The sequence below is a fragment of the Oncorhynchus gorbuscha genome, linkage group LG08, assembly GCF_021184085.1.
Source record: "Oncorhynchus gorbuscha isolate QuinsamMale2020 ecotype Even-year linkage group LG08, OgorEven_v1.0, whole genome shotgun sequence".
NCBI classification, from domain to species: Eukaryota; Metazoa; Chordata; class Actinopteri; order Salmoniformes; family Salmonidae; genus Oncorhynchus; species Oncorhynchus gorbuscha.
Window position 1 is genome coordinate 77198982 of NC_060180.1, and position 25000 is coordinate 77223981.

General features: G+C 47.3%; 1 protein-coding gene across 1 annotated transcript in view; it reads right to left on the reverse strand.

The window, feature by feature from the left end:
- ak5 (adenylate kinase 5) overlaps positions 1-25000 on the reverse strand; it is a 208837-nt gene that overhangs the window by 9970 nt on the left and 173867 nt on the right. The window contains exon 11 of the mRNA XM_046360607.1: positions 3721-3884. Coding sequence (XP_046216563.1) covers positions 3721-3884 — 164 coding nt within the window. The remainder of the gene's footprint in view (positions 1-3720; positions 3885-25000) is intronic.

The following is a 25000-nucleotide window of genomic DNA, read 5'->3' on the forward strand; positions in this document are numbered from 1 at the left end:
GTAAAATAGTCATCCTTTACAGCTGCATTGCTCGGCAACTATACTGTACCCTTTGATCGTGTCAACATCTTAGAATTTCTCATCCAGCACCATGACAACAATACAGCCCTTTGTGGTAGAGCTAGAGCTGAGCATGGTAGAGCTGAGCATGGTAGAGCTGAGCATGGTAGAGCTGGGCATGGTAGAGTAGAGCATGGTAGAGTAGAGCATGGTAGAGCTGGGCATGGTAGAGCTGAGCATGGTAGAGCTGGGCATGGTAGAGCTGAGCATGGTAGAGTAGAGCATGGTAGAGCTGAGCATGGTAGAGTAGAGCATGGTAGAGTAGAGCATGGTAGAGCTGAGCATGGTAGAGCAGAGCATGGTAGAGCTAGAGCTGAGCATGGTAGAGCTGGGCATGGTAGAGCTGGGCAAGATAGAGCTGGGCATGGTAGAGCTGGGCATGGTAGAGCTGGGCATGGTAGAGCTGAGCATGGTAGAGCTGAGCATGGTAGAGCAGTTCATGGTAGAGCTGATCACGGTAGAGCTGAACTGAGTATAGCTGTAGTTTTCACTGTGTCTCCACACCCGTGTGTGTGTGTGAGCCCAAGACCCTAGGGTGTTAGTCTACTGCTTGTGACCTCGTCATGGTACAGTATCCTTAACCCTGGAGTAATGCATTGCTTGTGACCCTGCACGAACACACAGATACAGACGCCAGAGTGCTTATCAGACCACCACAGTCTTCTGAGACAGGTTCTGTCTCACCCCCAGGGGCCCAGGGTCGGTGGGTGATGTTGAAGGTTTCGTCCCCCCATCCCCCAGGGTCAGTCATGTTAAAGGTTCTGTCCCCCCTTCCCCCAGGGTCAGTGATTTTTAAGGTTCTGTCCCACCCCCAGGGTCAGTAATGTTAAAGGTTCTGTCCCCCCCAGGGTCAGTAATGTTAAAGGTTCTGTCCCTTCCCCCAGGGTCAGTGATGTTTAAGGTTCTGTCCCCCCAGGGTCAGTAATGTTAAAGGTTCTGTCCCCCCAGGGTCAGTGGCGTTAAAGGTTCTGTCCCCCCCCAGGGTCAGTAATGTTAAAGGTTCTGTCCCCTCCCCCCTTCCCCCAGGGTCAGTGATGTTAAAGGTTCTGCCCCCCTTCCCCCAGGGTCAGTAATGTTAAAGGTTCTGTCCCCCCCAGGGTCAGTAATGTTAAAGGTTCTGTCCCCCCCAGGGTCAGTAATGTTAAAGGTTCTGTCCTCCCCCTTCCCCCAGGGTCAGTGATGTTAAAGGTTCTGCCCCCCCCCCTTCCCCCAGGGTCAGTAATGTTAAAGGTTCTGTCCCCCCCCAGGGTCAGTAATGTTAAAGGTTCTGTCCCCTCCCCTTCCCCCAGGGTCAGTAATGTTAAAGGTTCTCCCCCCCCCCAGGGTCAGTAATGTTAAAGGTTCTGTCCCCCCAGGGTCAGTAATGTTAAAGATTCTGTCCCCCCCAGGGTCAGTGATGTTAAAGGTTCTGTCCCCCCCCCCCCAGGGTCAGTAATGTTAAAGGTTCTGTCCCCTCCCCCTTCCCCCAGGGTCAGTAATGTTAAAGGTTCTGTCCCCCCTTCCCCCAGGGTCAGTGATGTTAAAGGTTCTGTCCCCCCCCCCCAGGGTCAGTGATGTTAAAGGTTCTGTCCCCCCTTCCCCCAGGGTCAGTGATGTTAAAGGTTCTGTCCCCCCCAGGGTCAGTAATGTTAAAGGTTCTGTCCCCTCCCCCTTCCCCCAGGGTCAGTGATGTTTAAGGGTCTGCCCCCCCAGGGTCAGTAATGTTAAAGGTTCTGTCCCCTCCCCCTTCCCCCAGGGTCAGTGATGTTAAAGGTTCTGTCCCCTCCCCCTTCCCCCAGGGTCAGTGATGTTAAAGGTTCTGTCCCCTCCCCCTTCCCCCAGGGTCAGTGATGTTAAAGATTCTGTCCCCCCCCTTCCCCCAGGGTCAGTGATGTTAAAGGTTCTGTCCCCCCTTCCCCCAGGGTCAGTGATGTTAAAGGTTCTGTCCCCTCCCCCTTCCCCCAGGGTCAGTGATGTTAAAGGTTCTGTCCCCTCCCCCTTCCCCCAGGGTCAGTGATGTTAAAGGGTCTGCCCCCCAGGGTCAGTGATGTTAAAGATTCTGTCCCCCCCAGGGTCAGTAATGTTAAAGGTTCTGTCCCCTCCCCCTTCCCCAGGGTCAGTAATGTTAAAGGTTCTGTCCCCTCCCCCTTCCCCCAGGGTCAGTGATGTTAAAGGGTCTGCCCCCCAGGGTCAGTGATGTTAAAGGTTCTGTCCCCTCCCCCCTTCCCCCAGGGTCAGTGATGTTAAAGATTCTGTTCCCCCAGGGTCAGTAATGTTAAAGGTTCTGTCCCCTCCCCCTTCCCCCAGGGTCAGTAATGTTAAAGGTTCTGTCCCCTCCCCCTTCCCCCAGGGTCAGTAATGTTAAAGGGTCTGCCCCCCAGGGTCAGTAATGTTAAAGGTTCTGTCCCCTCCCCCTTCCCCCAGGGTCAGTAATGTTAAAGGTTCTGTCCCCTCCCCCTTCCCCCAGGGTCAGTAATGTTAAAGGTTCTGCCCCCCCCCAGGGTCAGTGATGTTAAAGATTCTGTCCCCCCCCCAGGGTCAGTAATGTTAAAGGTTCTGTCCCCTCCCCCTTCCCCCAGGGTCAGTAATGTTAAAGGTTCTGTCCCCTCCCCCTTCCCCCAGGGTCAGTAATGTTAAAGGTTCTGTCCCCTCCCCCTTCCCCCAGGGTCAGTAATGTTAAAGGTTCTGTCCCCTCCCCCTTCCCCCAGGGTCAGTGATGTTAAAGGTTCTGTCCCCTCCCCCTTCCCCCAGGGTCAGTAATGTTAAAGGGTCTGCCCCCCCAGGGTCAGTAATGTTAAAGGTTCTGTCCCCTCCCCCTTCCCCCAGGGTCAGTAATGTTAAAGGTTCTGTCCCCTCCCCCTTCCCCCAGGGTCAGTGATGTTAAAGGGTCTCCCCCAGGGTCAGTAATGTTAAAGGTTCTGCCCCCTCCCCCTTCCCCCAGGGTCAGTAATGTTAAAGGTTCTGTCCCCTCCCCCTTCCCCCAGGGTCAGTGATGTTAAAGGTTCTGTCCCCTCCCCCTTCCCCCAGGGTCAGTGATGTTAAAGGGTCTGCCCCCCAGGGTCAGTAATGTTAAAGGTTCTGTCCCCTCCCCTTCCCCCAGGGTCAGTGATGTTAAAGGGTCTGCCCCCCTTCCCCCAGGGTCAGTGATGTTAAAGGTTCTGTCCCCTTCCCCCAGGGTCAGTAATGTTAAAGGTTCTGTCCCCCTTCCCCCAGGGTCAGTAATGTTAAAGGTTCTGTCCCCCCCTTCCCCCAGGGTCAGTAATGTTAAAGGTTCTATGTTACATACACTGATCTCTGTCTGCCCTCCCCCAGGGTCAGTGATGTTAAAGGGTCTGCCCCCCAGGGTCAGTGATGTTAAAGGGTCTGCCCCCCAGGGTCAGTGATGTTAAAGGGTCTGCCCCCAGGGTCAGTGATGTTAAAGGGTCTGCCCCCCTTCCCCCAGGGTCAGTGATGTTAAAGGTTCTGTCCCCCTTCCCCCAGGGTCACTTATCTCTGTCTGCCCTCCCCCAGGGTCGGTGGTGAAGAAGCAGCAGCTCTATGTTACATACACTGATCTCTGTCTGCCTGAGAAATGCTGCAGGTTGTTGGACATGGCTTTGTTTTGTACTACTAGACCTTAAAACACACTTTAGAAGTGACGTGTGTGTGTCTGTCGGTCCTCTGTGTCTGTCTGTGTGTTACCTCAGGTAGAATCTCCCCCCTCTCCAGCAGGTCTTTTAGGTAACGTCCTCTCTCACTATGAGACTGTAGTTCAGAACAAAGGATGTCACCAGGAGACAGACGACGCAGCCCGAACCTCTCCTCCATCCTCTCACACTGCACAGCCTTCCCTGAGCCCGGCCCACCTGGAGGACAGAGTGGGGCGGGGGGATAAATAAAGGGAGACAGAGAACGAGGGAGAACGAGGGAGAGAGGGAGGGTAGGGAGAGAGAGGGAGGGTAGGGAGAGAGAGAGGGGGTAGGGAGAGAGAAGAGGAGAGAGAGGGAGGGTAGGGAGAGAGAGAGGGGGGTAGGAAGAGAGAAGAGGAGAGAGAGGGAGGGTAGGGAGAGAGAGGGGGGTAGGGTAGGGAGAGGGGGTAGGGAAAGAGAGAGAGGGGGAGTAGGGAGAGAGAGAAAGAGGGGGTAGGGAGAGAGTGAGAGAGGGGGTAGGGGAGAGAGTGAGAGAGGGGGTAGGGAGAGAGTGAGAGAGGGGGTAGGGAGAGAGAGATAGAGAGGGGTGTAGGGAGAGAGGGAGAGAGAGGGGGTGTAGGGGAGAGAGAGAGAGGGGGTAGGGAGAGAGAGGTGGGTAGGGAGAGAGAGAGAGGGGTAGGGAGAGAGAGGTGGGTAGGGAGAGAGAGAGAGAAGGAGGGGTAGGGACAGAGAGAGAGAGGGGGGTAGGGACAGAGAGAGAGAGAGGGGGTAGGGGAGAGAGAGGTGGGTAGGGAGAGAGAGAAGGGGTGATAGAGAGAGAGAAGGAGGGGTAGGGACAGAGAGAGGGGGGGTAGGGACAGAGAGAGGGGGGTAGGGAGAGAGAGGGGGTAGGGAGAGAGAGAAGGAGTGATAGAGAGAGAGAAGGAGGGGTAGGGACAGAGAGAGAGAGAGGGGGGTAGGGACAGAGAGGAGGAGAGACATGGAGAGAGAGAAGGAGGGGTAGGGACAGAGGAGGAGAGATGGAAGGGTAGGGAGAGAGGAGGAGAGATGGAGGGGTAGGGAGAGAGGAGGAAAGATGGAGGGGTAGGGAGAGAGGAGGAGAGATGGAGGGGTAGGGAGAGAAAGGAGGAGAGATGGACGTGAGGGAAGGGAGAGGTAGAGAGTCAGAGAGCATATACTGTAATGCAGAGGTGGATGAGAGGAGAGAGAGTGTATGCTTGTTCCTGTTTTATTTATGTTTTAATTTAAATGTTTTAATTTTACCTTTATTTAACTAGGCAAGTCAGTTAAGAACAAATTCTTATTTACAATGACGGCCTACCGGGGAACAGTGGGTTAACTGCCTTGTTCGGGTAGAGCATGGCGCTTGTAACGCCAGGGTAGTGGGTTCGATTCCCGGGACCACCCATACGTAGAATGTATGCACACATGACTGTAAGTCGCTTTGGATAAAAGCGTCTGCTAAATGGCATATATTATTATATATATTATTGTTCAGGCAGTCAGCTCGGGGATTTGATCTAGCAACCTTTCGGTGATTAGTCCAATGCTCTAACCACTAGGCTACCTGCCTCTAACCACTAGACTACCTGCCTCCTCTAACCACTAGGCTACCTGCCTCCTCTAACCACTAGACTACCTGCCTCCTCTAACCACTAGACTACCTGCCTCCTCTAACCACTAGACTACCTGCCTCTAACGACTAGACTACCTGCCTCTAACCACTAGACTACCTGCCTCCTCTAACCACTAGGCTACCTGCCTCCTCTAACCACTAGGCTACCTGCCTCCTCTAACCACTAGGCTACCTGCCTCCTCTAACCACTAGGCTACCTGCCTCCTCTAACCACTAGGCTACCTGCCTCCTCTAACCACTAGGCTACCTGCCTCCTCTAACCACTAGGCTACCTGCCTCCTCTAACCACTAGGCTACCTGCCTCCTCTAACCACTAGGCTACCTGCCTCCTCTAACCACTAGGCTACCTGGCTCTAACGACTAGACTACCTGGCTCTAACGACTAGACTACCTGCCTCTAACCACTACACTACCTGCCTCTAACCACTAGAATACCTGCCTCCTCTAACCACTAGACTACCTGCCTCCTCTAACCACTAGACTACTTGCCTCTAACCACTAGACTACCTGACTCTAACCACTAGACTACCTGACTCTAACCACTAGACTACCTGCCTCTAACCACTAGGCTACCTGCCTCCTCTAACCACTAGGCTACCTGCCTCCTCTAACCACTAGGCTACCTGCCTCTAACCACTAGGCTACCTGCCTCTAACCACTAGACTACCTGCCTCTAACCACTAGGCTACCTGCCTCTAACCACTAGGCTACCTGCCTCTAACCACTAGGCTACCTGCCTCTAACCACTAGGCTACCTGCCTCTAACCACTAGACTACCTGCCTCCTCTAACCACTAGGCTACCTGCCTCCTCTAACCAGTAGGCTACCTGCCTCCTCTAACCACTAGACTACCTGCCTCTAACCACTAGGCTACCTGCCTCCTCTAACCACTAGGCTACCTGCCTCCTCTAACCACTAGACTACCTGCCTCCTCTAACCACTAGACTACCTGCCTCTAACGACTAGACTACCTGCCTCTAACCACTAGACTACCTGCCTCCTCTAACCACTAGACTACCTGCCTCCTCTAACCACTAGACTACCTGCTTCCTCTAACCACTAGACTACCTGCCTCTAACGACTAGACTACCTGCCTCTAACCACTAGACTACCTGCCTCTAACCACTAGACTACCTGCCTCTAACCACTAGACTACCTGCCTCCTCTAACCACTAGACTACCTGCCTCCTCTAACCACTAGACTACCTGCCTCTAACCACTAGACTACCTGCCTCTAACCACTAGACTACCTGCCTCCTCTAACCACTAGGCTACCTGCCTCTAACCACTAGACTACCTGCCTCCTCTAACCACTAGACTACCTGCCTCCTCTAACCACTAGACTACCTGCCTCTAACCACTAGACTACCTGCCCTAACCCTCTAACCACTAGACTACCTGCCTCCTCTAACCACTAGACTACCTGCCTCCTCTAACCACTAGACTACCTGCCTCCTCTAACCACTAGACTACCTGCCTCCTCTAACCACTAGACTACCTGCCTCCTCTAACCACTAGACTACCTGCCTCCTCTAACCACTAGACTACCTGCCTCCTCTAACCACTAGGCCACCCTGCCTCCTCTAACCACTAGACTACCTGCCTCCTCTAACCACTAGACTACCTGCCTCCTCTAACCACTAGACTACCTGCCTCCTCTAACCACTAGACTACCTGCCTCCTCTAACCACTAGACTACCTGCCTCTAACCACTAGACTACCTGCCTCCTCTAACCACTAGGCTACCCTGACTACCTGCCTCCTCTAACCACTAGGCTACCTGCCTCCAACCACTAGGCTACCTGCCTCTAACCACTAGGCTACCTGCCTCTAACCACTAGGCTACCTGCCTCTAACCACTAGGCTACCTGCCTCTAACCACTAGACTACCTGCCTCTAACCACTAGACTACCTGCCTCTAACCACTAGACTACCTGCCGCCTCTAACCACTAGGCTACCTGCCTCCTCTAACCACTAGGCTACCTGCCTCCTCTAACCACTAGGCTACCTGCCTCCTCTAACCACTAGGCTACCTGCCTCCTCTAACCACTAGGCTACCTGCCTCTAAACACTAGACTACCTGCCTCCTCTAACCACTAGACTACCTGCCTCTAACCACCTCTAACCACTAGACTACCTGCCTCCTCTAACCACTAGACTACCTGCCTCCTCTAACCACTAGACTACCTGCCTCCTCTAACCACTAGACTACCTGCCTCCTCTAACCACTAGACTACCTGCCTCTCTAACCACTAGACTACCTGCCTCCTCTAACCACTAGGCTACCTGCCTCTCTAACCACTAGACTACCTGCTAACCCTGCCTCCTCTAACCACTAGGCTACCTGCCTCCTCTAACCACTAGGCTACCTGCCTCCTCTAACCACTAGGCTACCTGCCTCCTCTAACCACTAGACTACCTGCCTCCTCTAACCACTAGACTACCTGACTACCTGCCTCCTCTAACCACTAGACTACCTGCCTCTAACCACTAGACTACCTGCCTCCTCTAACCACTAGACTACCTGCCTCCTCTAACCACTAGACTACCTGCCTCTAACCACTAGACTACCTGCCTCCTCTAACCACTAGACTACCTGCCTCTAACCACTAGACTACCTGCCTCTAACCACTAGACTACCTGCCTCTAACCACTAGACTACCTGCCTCTAAACCACTAGACTACCTGCCTCCTCTAACCACTAGACTACCTGCCTCCTCTAACCACAAGGCTACCTGCCTCTAACCACTAGACTACCTGCCTCTAACCACTAGACTACCTGCCTCTAACCACTAGACTACCTGCCTCCTCTAACCACTAGACTACCTGCCTCTAACCACTAGACTACCTGCCTCCTCTAACCACTAGACTACCTGCCTCTAACCACTAGACTACCTGCCTCCTCTAACCACTAGACTACCTGCCTCTAACCACTAGACTACCTGCCTCCTCTAACCACTACCACTAGACTACCTGCCTCTAACCACTAGACTAGACTACCTGCCTCTAACCACTAGACTACCTGCCTCTAACCACTAGACTACCTGCCTCTAACCACTAGACTACCTGCCTCCTCTAACCACTAGACTACCTGCCTCTAACCACTAGACTACCTGCCTCTAACCACTAGACTACCTGCCTCCTCTAACCACTAGACTACCTGCCTCTAACCACAAGGCTACGTGTCAACCCACCTGTGTGTACACTATCTGTGTGTGTGGTGTAATGATGCATTGCTGGCGGCTCAGAGCAAGGTCATCACAGATACAACAGTACCATGGTTAGTTAGTGTAGAATCAGTTATAGAATCAACAGTACCAGTCAAAAGGGTTTTCTTAATTTTAAATATTTTCTACATTGGACACTATGAAATAACACATATTGAATCATGTAGTAAACACGGGAGAATACCAAGAGTGTGCAAAGCTGGCTTCAAAGCAAAGGGTGGCTACTTTGAAGAATCTCAGATATAAAATACATTTGGATTTGTTTAACACTTTTTTGGTTACCACATGATTCCATATGTGTTATTTCAAAGTTTTCATGTCTTCACTGTTAGTCTATATAGTAAAAATAAATACATGTTTTTGAATGAGTAGGTGTGTCCATACTTTTGACTGGTACTGTACATCAGTTGTTATCTTCCAACCCTTATAGCACTGATCAGAACCTTGTTGGGCCAACGGTTTCTGCATTATGATGCATTAACATGACACTACAACATTCTATAACAGCCATGTTAGAACCCCATTAACATGACACTACAACATTCTATAACAGCCATGTTAGAACCCCATTAACATGACACTACAACATTCTATAACAGCCATGTTAGAACCCCATTAACATGACACTACAACATTCTATAACAGCCATGTTAGAACCCCATTAACATGACACTACAACATTCTATAACAGTCATGTTAGAACCCCATTAACATGACACTACAACATTCTATAACAGTCATGTTAGAACCTCATTAACATGACACTACAACATTCTATAACAGCCATGTTAGAACCCCATTAACATGACACTACAACATTCTATAACAGCCATGTTAGAACCCCATTAACATGACACTACAACATTCTATAACAGCCATGTTAGAACCCCATTAACATGACACTACAACATTCTATAACAGCCATGTTAGAACCCCATTAACATTACATGGGGAATGATGATATGTTACTGAATGTCTAGAACCCCATTAACAATATCCAACATTCTAAAAGTTGGCCTGATTCTCTAAATGAGGTCCCATGGTGGTCCCATGTTTCATGAGCTGAAATAAAACATCCCAGAAATGCTACATACGCACAAACAGCTTATTTCTCTCAATTAACATGAGCACATTCTTTTTTTTACATCCCTGTCAACATGAGCATCTGATTAAACAGCATGTTGAATCATTACATGACAGTTACAGGGGTCTTGTGCTGGGGACAATAAATGAGGCCACTCTAAAATGTGCAATTTTGTCACACAATACAATGCCACAGTTGTCTCAAGTTCATTTTTTTTGTGTGAATTTTACCCCCTTTCCTCCCAATTAACATGGTGTCCAATTGTTAGTAGTTACTATCTTGTCTCTATTACAGCCATGTTAGAACTCCCATTAACATCGGGACACTACAACATTCTATTACAGCCATGTTAGAACCCCATAACAACCCAACATTCTAAGCCGCATGTTAGAACCCCATTAACATGACAGCTCCATCCAACCCATGTTAGAAGCCAACATGACACTACAACATTCTGTCGGATGTTAAACCCCGTGCACCTGGCAACCTTCTTTACAGCATGTTGAACCCGGCCCATGACACTACAACATTCTATAACAGCTGGTGAACCCCATAACATGACACTACAACCACTACAGCCATGTTAGAACCCCATTAAGATGTCTCAACATTTTACAGCCATGTTAGAAAGTGACAATTGGCATGCTGACTGCAGGAATGTCATGACACTAAAGCTGTTGCCAGATAATTAAATGTTCGTTTATGTACCCCATAACATGACATACAACATTCGTTTTACAGCCACGTGTTAGAACCCCATTAACATGACACTACAACATTCTATTACAGCCTCAGAACCACAGACCACGTGTACAGCGTCATGTGGGAACCCCATTAACTGATGTCAATGTTGTGAACAGAGTGCCCCTTCTATTATGCCATGGGCAGTGCCCAATGGTGACACTACAACATTTATGGTATGGGCATGTTGAACCCCATTAACATGACACTACAACATTCTATATGGCCATGTTAGAACCCCATTAACATGACACTACAACATTCTATAACAGGCATGTGCCCAATTAACATGGTACAACATTCTATGGACAGAGTTGAACCCCATTAACATGACACTACAACATTCTATGGTATGGAACCCCATTAACATGTCCATTCTATGGTGTTAGAACCCCATTAACATGACACTACAAGAGTGTCCCATGGTTGGAACCCCATTAACATGACACTGGGATTCTATAACAGTGTCCCATAACATGTACAACATTTATAACAGTCATGGAACATTAACATGACACTACATGGTGGTGGTAACAGTTATGAACCCCATGGACAGAGTGTCAACCTATGGTGGTGGAACCCCATTAACATGACACTACAACATTCTGGACAGCCAGTGTCCCATTGGTGGTGGGGTTATTCTATGGACAGAGTGTCCCATTGGTGGTGGTGGGGTTATGGTATGGGCAGAGTGCCCCATGGTGGTGGTAACAGGGGTTATGGTATTAACATGAGTGTCCCATGGTGGTGGTGGGGTTATGGTATGGACAGAGTGAACCCCCATGGTGGAATGATGATATGTTACTGAATGTCTGGGACAAGTGTCCCATTGGTGGGGTTGGCCTGATTCTCTAAAGAGTGTCCCATGGTGGTCCCATGGGTTTCATGAGCTGAAATAAAACATCCCAGAAATGCCCCATGGTGGTGGTGGGCTTATTTGGTATGGACAGTTTTTTTTGTCCCATGGTGGTGGTGGCATTATGATTGGACAGAGTGTCCCATGGTTGGTGGGGTCTTGGTATGGACAGAGTGTCCCATGGTGGTGGTGGGGTTACGCCAAGGTAGTGGGCAGAGTGACCCCCATGGAATGTATGCACACATGGGGTAAGTGGTATGGACAGAGTGTCTAAATGGTGGTGGTATTATTATTATAAAATGGACAATTTTGTCCCATGGTGCCACAGTGTCTGGGTTCTCTTTTTATGGGACAGAGTGTCCCATGGTGGTGTCCAATTGTTATGGTATGGGCAGAGTGCCCCATGGTGGTGGTGGGGTTATGGTATGGACAGAGTGTCCCATGGTGGTGGTGGGGTTATGGTATGGGCAGAGTGCCCAATGGTGGTGGTGGGGTTATGGTATGGGCAGAGTGCCCCATGGTGGTGGTGGGGTTATGGTATGGACAGAGTGTCCCATGGTGGTGGTGGGGTTGGCATGGTATGGACAGAATGTCCCATGGTGGTGGATGGGGTTAAATGGTTTATGGACAGAGTGTCCCATGGTGGTGGTGGGGTTATGGTATGGACAGAGTGCCCCATGGTGGTGGTGGGGTCAATGTTGGACAGAGTGTCCCATGGTGGTGGTGGGGTTATGGTATGGGCAGAGTGCCCCATGGTGGTGGTGGGGTTATGGTATGGACAGAGTGTCCCAATGGTGGTGGTGGGGTTATGGTATGGACAGTGCCCCAATGGTGGTGGTGGGGTTATGGTATGGACAGAGTGTCCCATGGTGGTGGTGGGGTTATGGTATGGACAGAGTGTCCCATGGTGGTGGTGGGGTTATGGTATGGGACAGAGTGTCCCATGGTGGTGGTGGGGTTATGGTATGGACAGAGTGTCCCATGGTGGTGGTGGGGTTATGGTATGGACAGAGTGTCCCATGGTGGTGGTGGGGTTATGGTATGGACAGAGTGTCCCATGGTGGTGGTGGGGTTATGGTATGGACAGAGTGTCCCATGGTGGTGGTGGGGTTATGGTATGGACAGAGTGTCCCATGGTGGTGGTGGGGTTATGGTATGGGGCAGGCATAAGCTACGGACAACTAACACAATTGCATTTTATCGATGGCAATTTGAATGCACAGAGATACTGTGACGAGATCCTGAGGCCCATTTTCTTTCAGGTATCTGAACAACAGATGTATATCTGTATTCCCAGTCATGTGAAATCCATAGATTAGGACCTAATGAATTAATTTAAATTGACTGATTTCCTTATATGAACTGTAACTCATTGAAATTGTTGTGTTTATATATTTGTTATATTGTTGTCCAGTATATAGGGCTCTGGCCCTGTTATATTGTTGTCCAGTATATAGGTCTCTGGCCCTGTTATATTGTCCAGTATATAGGGCTCTGGCCCTGTTATATTGTTGTCCAGTATATAGGGCTCTGGCCCTGTTATATTGTTGTCCAGTATATAGGGCTCTGGCCCTGTTATATTGTTGTCCAGTATATAGGGCTCTGGCCCTGTTATATTGTTGTCCAGTATAGAGGGCTCTGGCTCTGTTATATTGTTGTCCAGTATATAGGTCTCTGGCCCTGTTATATTGTTGTCCAGTATATAGGGCTCTGGCCCTGTTATATTGTTGTCCAGTATATAGGGCTCTGGCCCTGTTATATTGTTGTCCAGTATATAGGGCTCTGGCCCTGTTATATTGTTGTCCAGTATAGAGGGCTCTGGCCCTGTTATATTGTTGTCCAGTATAGAGGGCTCTGGCCCTGTTATATTGTTGTCCAGTATATAGGGCTCTGGCCCTGTTATATTGTTGTCCAGTATATAGGGCTCTGGCCCTGTTATATTGTTGTCCAGTATAGAGGGCTCTGGCTCTGTTATATTGTTGTCCAGTATATAGGTCTCTGGCCCTGTTATATTGTTGTCCAGTATATAGGGCTCTGGCCCTGTTATATTGTTGTCCAGTATATAGGGCCCTGGCTCTGTTATATTGTTGTCCAGTATATAGGGCTCTGGCCCTGTTATATTGTTGTCCAGTATATAGGGCTCTGACCCTGCCTGTACTCAATTCTGAGCACATACTGTACTCTGTCATACTGTGTATTCCTGATAGCTTGTCCCCTTTAATCTCTGCAGCATATGGTACTGCAAGCCTTGGGGAGCGAAAGAGGGAGGGAGGGGTGCTGGCTTTCAGCCGAGAGGAAACAAATATGACAGGCCAGGAGTCTTCTCTGTAGCCTGTCAGAATCTGTACTGTCTGTCTGTCTGTCCCGGCCCGTCCGTCCGTCTCCAGTACCTTCTAGTTCAGGTGTAGTTGTCTGTCTAGTTCAGGTGTAGTTGCCTGTCTAGTTCAGATGTAGTTGCCTGTCTAGTTCAGGTGTAGTTGCCTGTCTAGTTCAGGTGTAGTTGCCTGTCTCGTTCAGGTGTAGTTGTCTGTCTAGTTCAGGTGTAGTTGTCTGTCTAGTTCAGGTGTAGTTGTCTGTCTAGTTCAGGTGTAGTTGCCTGTCTAGTTCAGGTGTAGTTGCATGTCTAGTTCAGGTGTAGTTGTCTGTCTAGTCCAGGTGTAGTTGTCTGTCTCGTTCAGGTGTAGTTGTCTGTCTAGTTCAGGTGTAGTTGCCTGTCTAGTTCAGGTGTAGTTGCATGTCTAGTTCAGGTGTAGTTGTCTGTCTAGTTCAGGTGTAGTTGTCTGTCTAGTCCAGGTGTAGTTGTCTGTCTCGTTCAGGTGTAGTTGCCTGTCTCGTTCAGGTGTAGTTGCCTGTCTAGTTCAGGTGTAGTTGCCTGTCTAGTTCAGGTGTAGTTGCCTGTCTAGTTCAGGTGTAGTTGCCTGTCTAGTTCAGGTGTAGTTGCCTGTCTAGTTCAGGTGTAGTTGCCTGTCTAGTTCAGGTGTAGTTGCCTGTCTAGTTCAGGTGTAGTTGCCTGTCTAGTTCAGGTGTAGTTGCCTGTCTAGTTCAGGTGTAGCAGATGGTTTTGTTACTGTCGTGAGAGACAGAGCTTGCACTTAACCTTGAGTAAGGAGCATGGAAGTAGGGAGCATGGAAGTAGGGAGCATGGAAGGAGGGAGCATGGAAGGAGGGAGCATGGAAGGAGGGAGCATGGAAGGAGGGAGCACGGAAGGAGGGAGCACGGAAGTAGGGAGCATGGAAGTAGGGAGCATGGAAGGAGGGAGCATGGAAGGAGGGAGCATGGAAGGAGGGAGCATGGAAGGAGGGAGCATGGAAGGAGGGAGCATGGAAGGAGGGAGCATGGAAGGAGGGAGCATGGAAGTAGAATAGTATAATTCCCAGTGAGGCTGATGCGGAGGAAAACTGCTGTGACCACCAGCTCTCACAGTCTTACGTCAGAATTAGACGTTCCTACTAGGTTTAAACATCAAATTTAAAAAGTATTTAAGGTTAAGTTCAGGCATTAACGCCGAATAAATAAATACATAACTTTATATCACTGGATATGAACATATAACCTTTGAATTTGGAGGCAGTTGCTTAAGGTAACAGTGCTCACTGTTGCCCTTTGTGGCTGCTTTCCACTTAATCTGCCGACGTACTCATGGATGTACGTCGAATACTGACTTGTATCACGAGTGACCTGGCTGGCTGTGAAGCCCTCTAGAGGTAGGGAGAGAGCTACTCTAGCTGAATAATGTAATATTTTCTCTCTCTCGTTCTCTCTCGTTCTTGCTCTTCCTCTCGTTCTTTCTCCCTCCTGTTCTCTCCCTCTCGTTCTCTCTCTCCCTCCAGTTCTATCCCTCTCGTTCTCTCTCCCTCTCGTTCTGTCTCCCTCTCATTCTCTCTCCCTCTCGTTCTCTCTCCCTCTCATTCTCTCTCTCCCTCTCGTTCTCTCTCCCTCTCATTCTCTCTCTCCCTCTCGTTCTGTCTCCCTCTCGTTCTCTCTCTCCCTCTCGTTCTCTCTCCCTCTCATTCTCTCTCCCTCTCGTTCTGTCTCCCTCTCGTTCTGTCTCCCTCTCGTTCTCTCTCCCTCTCGTTCTGTCTCCCTCTCATTCTCTCTCCCTCTCGTTCTCTCTCCCTCTCATTCTCTCTCCCTCTCGTTCTCTCTCCCTCTCGTTCTCTCTCTCCCTCTCGTTCTCTCTCTCCCTCTCGTTCTCTCTCTCCCTCCAGTTCTCTCTCCCTCTCGTTCTCTCTCCCTCTCATTCTCTCTCCCTCTCATTCTCTCTCCCTCTCGTTCTCTCTCCCTCTCGTTCTCTCTCCCTCTCGTTCTCTCTCTCCCTCTCATTCTCTCTCCCTCTCATTCTTTCTCCCTCTCGTTCTTTCTCTCTCTCTCATTCTCTCTCTCTCGTTCTCTCTCTCTCGTTCTTTCTCCCTCTCCTTCTCGCTCTCTCGTTCTCTCTCTCTCGTTCTCTCTCTCTCGTTCTCTCTCTCTCGTTCTTTCTCCCTCTCCTTCTCGCTCTCTCGTTCTCTATCTCTCGTTCTTTCTCCCTCTCCTTCTCGCTCTCTCGTTCTCTCTCTCTCGTTCTCTCTCTCTCGTTCTCTCTCTCTCGTTCTTTCTCTCTCTCTCGTTCTCTCTCTCTCTCCTTCTCTCTCTCTCGTTCTCTCTCTCTCGTTCTTTCTCTCTCGTTCTCTCTCTCTCGTTCTCTCCCTCTCCTTCTCTCTCTCTCGTTCTCTCTCTCTCGTTCTCTCTCTCTCGTTCTCTCTCTCTCGTTCTCTCTCTCTCGTTCTCTCTCTCTCGTTCTCTCTCTCTCGTTCTCTCTCTCTCGTTCTCTCTCTCTCCTTCTCGCTCTCTCGTTCTCTCTCTCTCGTTCTCTATCTCTCGTTCTCTCTCTCTCTCTCATGCCACTCAACATGATCGTCTTAAGTGAAGTAGGTCTCCTGCTGTGTAAAATAGGAGAGAGTAAATCGGTCTACGTCCTCCCTGGACTAAATGTCTTGTCAGAAATTGTTATAATCAACGTCAAGTACAGGATGCCTGTGAGTTGCTATTTGTTATAAAACTGCTACAGTACTTTAATTAGGTGCTCACAATGTGCTACTCTATAATAACTACAACTCGCCATTAAATTTAATGAATTCTAGGTCATTTAAAAGCTTTTCTAGTAGTTCTATAGCTGTGTAATAATGAGACTCTACTCTATCTTTCAGGACAGTTCCATATTCTATAGTTCTAAGGTTCCATGTTCAAAGGTTCCACATTATATAGTTCTAAGGCTCCACATTCTATAGTTCTAAGGTAGGTTCCATATTCTATAGTTCTTAGGTTCCATATTCCAACATGTTCCTACTCATCCATAGAACATGAGCCAGTCAACACCAGCTGCTAGTTAAACATAACAGAACAGAAGACAGGCAATGTGGTGTTGCGCTCTCTCTCTCTCTCTCTCTGTGTGTGTGTGTGTGTGTGTGTGTGTGTGTGTGTGTGTGTGTGCGCGTGTGCGTGTGCGTGTGCGTGTGCGTGTGTGTGTGTGAGTGAGAGGCAGAACAGTGGAAAAAATAACAGAATTGGTCTGACTGTAAACGCAGCCATAGAAAGCTATCCTAGAGAAAAGCCAAGATGACAGATGGATAGAATTATAGAGAGAAATAGAAAAGAGAGAGAAGACAACGAGAAAGATAGAGGAGGGAGGGAAGGGAAGCAGAGAAAGAATTAGCAGCAAGACTTGTTACCACAAGAAAAGGGCAACCAGTGAAGAACAAACACCATTGTAAATACAACCCATATTTATGTTAATTTATTTTCCCTTTTGTACTTTAACCATTTGCACATCGTTACGACACCGTATAAAGACATAGTATGACATTTGAAATGTCTTTATTCTTTTGGAACTTCTGTGAGTGTGTAATGTTTACTGTTCATTTCACTTTTGTTTATTATCTATTTCACTTGTTTTGGCAATGTAAACATATGTTTGCCATGCCAATAAAGGCCCTTAAATTGAATTTGAGTGAGAGAGTGTGAGGTATGCTGTTCATCGACTACAGCTCAGCATTTAACACCATAGTACCCTCCAAACTCGTCATCAAGCTTGAGACCCTGGGTCTCGACCCCGTCCTGTGCAACTGGGTCCTGGACTTCCTGACGGGCCACCCCCAGGTGGTGAGGGTAGGTAACAACATCTCCACCTCGCTGATCCTCAACACTGGGGCCCCACAAGGGTGCGTTCTGAGCCCTCTCCTGTACTCCCTGTTCACCCACGACTGCGTGGCCATGCACGCCTCCAACTCAATCATCAAGTTTGCGAACGACACTACAGTGGTAGGCTTGATTACCAACAACGACGAGACGGCCTACAGGGAGGAGGTGAGGGCCCTCGGAGTGTGGTGTCAGGAAAATAACCTCACACTCAACGTCAACAAAACTAAGGAGATGATTGTGGACTTCAGGAAATAGCAGAGGGAACACCCCCCCCCCTATCCACATCAACGGGACAGTAGTGGAGTGGGTAGTACGTTTTAAGTTCCTTGGCGTACACATCACGGACAAACTGAATTGGTCCACCCACACAGACAGCGTCGTGAAGAAGGCGCAGCAGCGCCTCTTCAACCCCCGAAATTCGGCTTGTCACCAAAAACACTGAAACTTCTACAGATGCACAATCGAGAGCATCACAGCAGGACGTTTTCGTCTTTTGAGCTTCAAGTCATGAAATCTATCAAGCCTACTAAACCTAGTTTTGTCTCGTGGAATAAATATTATGGATCTTAATGTTTTTCCTCATAATCCTGGACTATCGGACCACTATTTTATTACGTTTGCAATTGCAACAAATAATCTGCTCAGACCCCAACCAAGGAACATCAAAAGCCGTGCTATAAATTCACAGACAACACAAAGATTCCTTGATGTCCGTCCAGATTCCCTCTGTCTACCCAAGGACGCCAGAGGACAAAAATCAGTTAACCACCTAACTGAGGAATTCAATTTAACCTTGCGCAATACCCTAGATGCAGTTGCACCCCTAAAAACAAAAAAGAATTCTCAAAAGAAACTAGCTCCCTGGTACACAGAAAATACCCGAGCTCTGAAGCAAGCTTCCAGAAAATTGGAACGGAAATGGCGCCACACAAAACTGGAAGTCTTCCGACTAGCTTGGAAAGACAGCACCGTGCAGTACCAAAGAGCCCTTACTGCTGCTCGATCATCCTATTTTTCTAACTTAATTGAGGAAAATAAGAACAATCTGAAATTCCTTTTTGATACTGTCTCAAAGCTAACTAAAAAGCAGCATTCCCCAAGAGAGGATGACTTTCACTTTAGCAGTGATAAATTCATGAACTTCTTTGAGGAAAAGATTATGATCATTAGAAAGCAAATTACGGACTCCTCTTTAAATCTGCGGATTCCTTCAAAGCTCAGTTGTCCTGAGTCTGCACAATTCTGCCAGGACCTAGGATCAAGAGAGACGCTCAAGTGTTTTAGTACTATATCTCTTGACACAATGATGAAAATAATCATGGCCTCTAAACCTTCAAGCTGCATACTGGACCCTATTCCAACTAAACTACTGAAAGAGCTGCTTCCTGTGCTTGGCCCTCCTATGTTGAACATAATACACGTCTCTCTATCCACCGGATGTGTACCAAACACACTAAAAGTGGCATTAATAAAGCCTCTCTTGAAAAAGCCAAACCTTGACCCAGAAAATATAAAAAACTATCGGCCTATATTGAATCTTCCATCCCTCTCAAACATATTTGAAAAAGCTATTGCGCAGCAACTTACTGCCTTCCTGAAGACAAACAATGTATACGAAATGCTTCAGTCTGGTTTTAGACCCCATCATAGCACTGAGACTGCACTTGTGAAGGTGGTAAATTACATTTTAATGGCATCGGACCGAGGCTCTGCATCTGTCCTCGTGCTCCTAGACCTTAGTGCTGCTTTTGATACCATCGATCACCACATTCTTTTGGAGAGATTGGAAACCCAAATTGGTCTACACGGACAAGTTCTGGCCTGGTTTAGATCTTATCTGTCGGAAAGATATCAGTTTGTCTCTGTGAATGGTTTGTCCTCTGACAAATAAACTGTACATTTCGGTGTTCCTCAAGGTTCCGTTTTAGGACCACTATTGTTTTCACTATATATTTTACCTCTCTGGGATGTTATTCGAAAACATAATGTTAACTTTCACTGCTATGCGGATGACACACAGCTGTACATTTCAATGAAACATGGTGAAGCCCCAAAATTGCCCTTGCTAGAAGCATGTGTTTCAGACATAAGGAAGTGGATGGCTGCAAACTTTCTACTTTTAAACTCGGACAAAACAGAGATGCTTGTTCTAGGTCCCAAGAAACAAAGAGATCTTCTGTTGAATCTGACAATTAATCTTAATGGTTGTACAGTCGTCTCAAATAAAACTGAAGGACCTCCGCGTTACTCTGGACCCTGATCTCTCTTTTGAAGAACATATCAAGACTATTTCAAGGACAGCTTTTTTCCATCTACGTAACATTGCAAAAATCAGAAACTTTCTGTCCAAAAATGATGCAGAAAAATTAATCCATGCTTTTGTCACTTCTAGGTTAGACTACTGCAATGCTCTACTTTCCGGCTACCTGGATAAAGCACTAAATAAACTTCAGTTGGTGCTAAATACCTATCTCTCTGATTTGGTCCTGCCGTACATACCTACACGTACGCTACGGTCACAAGATGCAGGCCTCCTAATTGTCCCTAGAATTTCTAAGCAAACAGCTGGAGGCAGGGCTTTCTCCTATAGAGCTCCATTTTTATGGAACGGTCTGCCTACCCATGTCAGAGACGCAAACTCGGTCTCAACCTTTAAGTCTTTACTGAAGACTCATCTCTTCAGTGGGTCATATGATTGAGTGTAGTCTGGCCCAGGAGTGGGAAGGTGAACAGAAAGGCTCTGGAGCAACGAACCGCCCTTGCTGTCTCTGCCTGGCCGGTTCGACTCTTTCCACTGGGATTCTCTGCCTCTAACCCTATTACAGGGGCTGAGTCACTGGCTTACTGGGGCTCTCTCATGCCGTCCCTGGAAGGGGTGCGTCACCTGAGTGGGTTGATTCACTGATGTGGTCATCCTGTCTGGGTTGGCGCCCCCCCTTGGGTTGTGCCATGGCGGAGATCTTTGTGGGCTATACTCAGCCTTGTCTCAGGATGGTAAGTTGGTGGTTGAAGATGTCCCTCTAGTGGTGTGGGGGCTGTGCTTTTGCAAAGTGGGTGGGGTTATATCCTTCCTGTTTGGCCCTGTCCGGGGGTGTCCTCGGATGGGGCCACAGTGTCTCCTGACCCCTCCTGTCTCAGCCTCCAGTATTTATGCTGCAGTAGTTTGTGTCGGGGGGCTAGGGTCAGTTTGTTATATCTGGAGTACTTCTCCTGTCCTATTCGGTGTCCTGTGTGAATCTAAATGTGCGTTCTCTAATTCTCTCCTTCTCTCTTTTTTTCTCTCTCTTGGAGGACCTGAGCCCTAGGACCATGCCCCAGGACTACCTGACATGATGACTCCTTGCTGTCCCCAGTCCACCTGGCCGTGCTGCTGCTCCAGTTTCAACTGACCTGAGCCCTAGGACCATGCCCCAGGACTACCTGACATGACGACTCCTTGCTGTCCCCAGTCCACCTGGCCATGCTGCTGCTCCAGTTTCAACTGACCTGAGCCCTAGGACCATGCCCCAGGACTACCTGACATGATGACTCCTTGCTGTCCCCAGTCCACCTGGCCATGCTGCTGCTCCAGTTTCAACTGTTCTGCCTTATTATTATTTGACCATGCTGGTCATTTATGAACATTTTAACATCTTGGCCATGTTCTGTTATAATCTCCACCCAGCACAGCCAGAAGAGGACTGGCCAACCCACATATGCTCTCTCTAATTCTCTCTTTCTTTCTCTCTCTCGGAGGACCTGAGCCCTAGGACCATGCCCCAGGACTACCTGACATGATGACTCCTTGCTGTCCCCAGTCCACCTGACCGTGCTGCTACTCCAGTTTCAACTGTTCTGCCTTATTATTATTCGACCATGCTGGTCATTTATGAACATTTGAACATCTTGGTCATGTTCTGTTACAATCTCCACCCGGCACAGCCAGAAGAGGACTGGCCACCCCACATAGCCTGGTTCCTCTCTAGGTTTCTTCCTAGGTTTTGGCCTTTTTAGGGAGTTTTTCGTAGCCACCGTGCTTCTACACCTGCATTGCTTGCTGTTTGGGGTTTTAGGCTGGGTTTCTGTACAGCACTTTGAGATATCAGCTGATGTACGAAGAGCTATATAGATAAATTTGATTTGATTAGATTTAATCACCGCCTGGTACGGAAACTTCTCCGCCCACAACCGTAAGGCTCTCCAGAGGGTGGTAAGGTCTGCACAACGCATCACCGGGGGCAAACTACCTGCCCTCCAGGACACCTACACCACCCGATGTCACAGGAAGGCCATAAAGATCATCAAGGACAACAACCACCCGAGCCACTGCCTGTTCACCCCGCTATCATCCAGAAGGCGAGGTCAGTACAGGTGCATCAAAGCTGGGACCGAGAGACTGAAAAACAGCTTCTATCTCAAGGCCATCAGACTCTTAAACAGCCACCACTAACATTGAGTGGCTGCTGCCAACACACTGTCATTGACACTGACCCAACTCCAGCCATTTTAATAATGGGAATTGATGGGAAATGATGTAAATATATCACTAGCCACTTTAAACAATGCTACCTTATATAATGTTACTTACCCTACATTATTCATCTCATATGCATATGTATATACTGTACTCTACATCATCGACTGCATCCTTATGTAACACATGTATCACTAGCCACTTGAACTATGCCACTTTGTTTACACACTCATCTCATATGTATATACTGTACTCTATATCATCTACTGCATCTTTATGTAATACATGTATCACTAGCCACTTGAACTATGCCACTTTGTTTACACACTCATCTCATATGTATATACTGTACTCGATACCATCTACTGTATGCTGCTCTGTACCATCACTCATTCATATATCCTTATGTACATGTTCCTTATCCCCTTACACTGTGTATAAGACAGTAGTTTTGGAATTGTTAGTTAGATTACTGACTCAATGACTCAAAATAAAATATATGACTAGCAACTTGAAACAATGGAACTTAATACAATGTTTACATACCCTACATTATTAATCTCATATGTATACGTATATACTGTACTCTCATCTACTGCATCTTTATGTAATACATGTATCACTAGCCACTTTAAACTATGCCACTTTGTTTACATACCCTACATTACTCATCTCATATGTATATACTGTACTCTATCATCTACTGCATCTTTATGTAATACATGTATCACTAGCCACTTTAACTATGCCACTTTGTTTACATACCCTACATTACTCATCTCATATGTATATACTGTACTCGATACCATCTACTGTATGCTGCTCTGTACCATCACTCATTCATATATCCTTATGTACATGTTCCTTATCCCCTTACACTGTGTATAAGACAGTAGTTTTGGAATTGTTCGGTTTGATTACTTGTTGGTTATTACTGCATTGTCGGAACTAGAAGCACAAGCATTTCGCTACACTCGCATTAACATCTGCTAACCATGTGTACGTGACAAATAAAATTGGATTTGATTTGAGATAATTGACAGCAATGATAATTGTTTGATGAAGAATGCAAAAACCTAAGAATGAAATGGAGAAACCTGTCCAACCAAAAACATAGAGACCCGGAAAACCTGAGTCTACACCTTTACTATGGTGAATCACTAAAACAATACAGAAATACACTACGGAAGAAGGATCAGCACGTCAGAAATCAGCTCAATGTAATTGAAGAATCCATAGAATCTAACCACTTCTGGGAAAAATTGGAAAACACTAAACGAACAACAACACAAAGAGTCACATTTTATGTAATGATTTTACTATTTTAATACTATATTTACTATTTTTATTATTCTGGGACATTTATTGTGAAGCTATAAATAACTAGGGACAGACAGTGACTGACAGGTTGTCACACATGTCCCAGGGATATTTATTTTGAAGGGACAGACAGTGACTGACAGGTTGTCACACATGTCCCAGTTACAAATAGTAGCTAGAAAATTGCGCAAAAAATGTGTTTTTTCAAAGATTTCAAAGAAAAGCGAAGTACCTTTATTGAGGGAAAGCTGTGTGCTTAGTGTACAAAGCATCGCTGTCTGGAAAGACTACAACTTGTCCTGACACTTCCAGACGAAGGGAAAGCTGTATGCTTAGTGTACAAAGCATCGCTGTCTGGAAAGACTACAACTTGTCCACAAAACAATGGAATTGCTGTCCACAAAACAATGGAATTGCTGTCCACAAAACAATGGAATTGCTGTCCACAAAACAATGGAATTGCTGTCCACTAAACAACGTAATTGCTGTCCACAAAACAATGGAATTGCTGTCCACAAAACAATGGAATTGCTGTCCACAAAACAACGGAATTGCTGTCCACAAAACAATGGAATTGCTGTCCACAAAACAATGGAATTGCTGTCCACAAAACAATGGAATTGCTGTCCACAAAAAACAATGCTGTCCACAAAACAATGGAATTGCTGTCCACAAAACAATGGAATTGCTGTCCACAAAACAATGGAATTGCTGTCCACAAAACAATGGAATTGCTGTCCACAAAACAATGGAATTGCTGTCCACAAAACAATGGAATTGCTGTCCACAAAACAATGGAATTGCTGTCCACAAAACAATGGAATTGCTGTTCACAAAACAATGGAATTGCTGTCCACAAAACAATGGAATTGCTGTCCACAAAACAACGGAATTGCTGTCCACAAAACAACGGAATTGCTGTCCACAATACAATGGAATTGCTGTCCACAAAACAATGGAATTGCTGTCCACAAAACAATGGAATTGCTGTCCACAAAACAATGGAATTGCTGTCCACAAAACAATGGAATTGCTGTCCACAAAACAATGGAATTGCTGTCCACAAAACAATGGAATTGCTGTCCACAAAGCAATGGAAAAAATGCTAAACATATCAAGCCATTCGTGACTAAATAATTAAATAATAATAATAATTTAAGTCGCTCTGGATTAGAGCGTCTGCTAAATGACTTAAATGTAATGTAATGTAATTAATGAAATAATGTTTCATTGACTCTGCATCAATACTTTGCCCCGACAAGAAAGAGCTGTTTGAAAATGTTTCCCTGTCAAGACGAACAGGACGTCGCAGAGAATATGGAACAACAGTTGAAAGATGAAGGATTTCACCTATTGCTCCTTGGCCCTGGATGAGACCAGTGATGCACGTGTTGATATTCTTACGAGGTCATAACCCCTCCAGACTTTGAAATGACAGAGGAGTTTGATTCATTGCAGTCATTGAAGAGCACAACCACAGGGAATGATTTATTGGAGCAGGGTAATACGTGTGAGGCAAAGCAGAGACTGAGTTTTGAAAAGTTATCCAGTGTGACCACTGATTGGGGCCCAAACTTGACAGGAAGAAAACGCCTTTTAAAAGGAAACAAGGTCAAGTAGCTGAGCTGAACTCAATTAAAACAAAAATATAACGTTATTCATCAGGTCTGTAAATGTGGTCTGAAAATGAGCCATGTTGTGGATACAGTCACGAAAGTGGTAAACTTCATAAGAGCAAAATATTTAAACCACAGACAGTTTGTCTCCCTGTTGGAAGACACAGAGTCCGGTCATGCAGATCTCCCCGACCACACAAACGTGACATGGCTGAGTTTG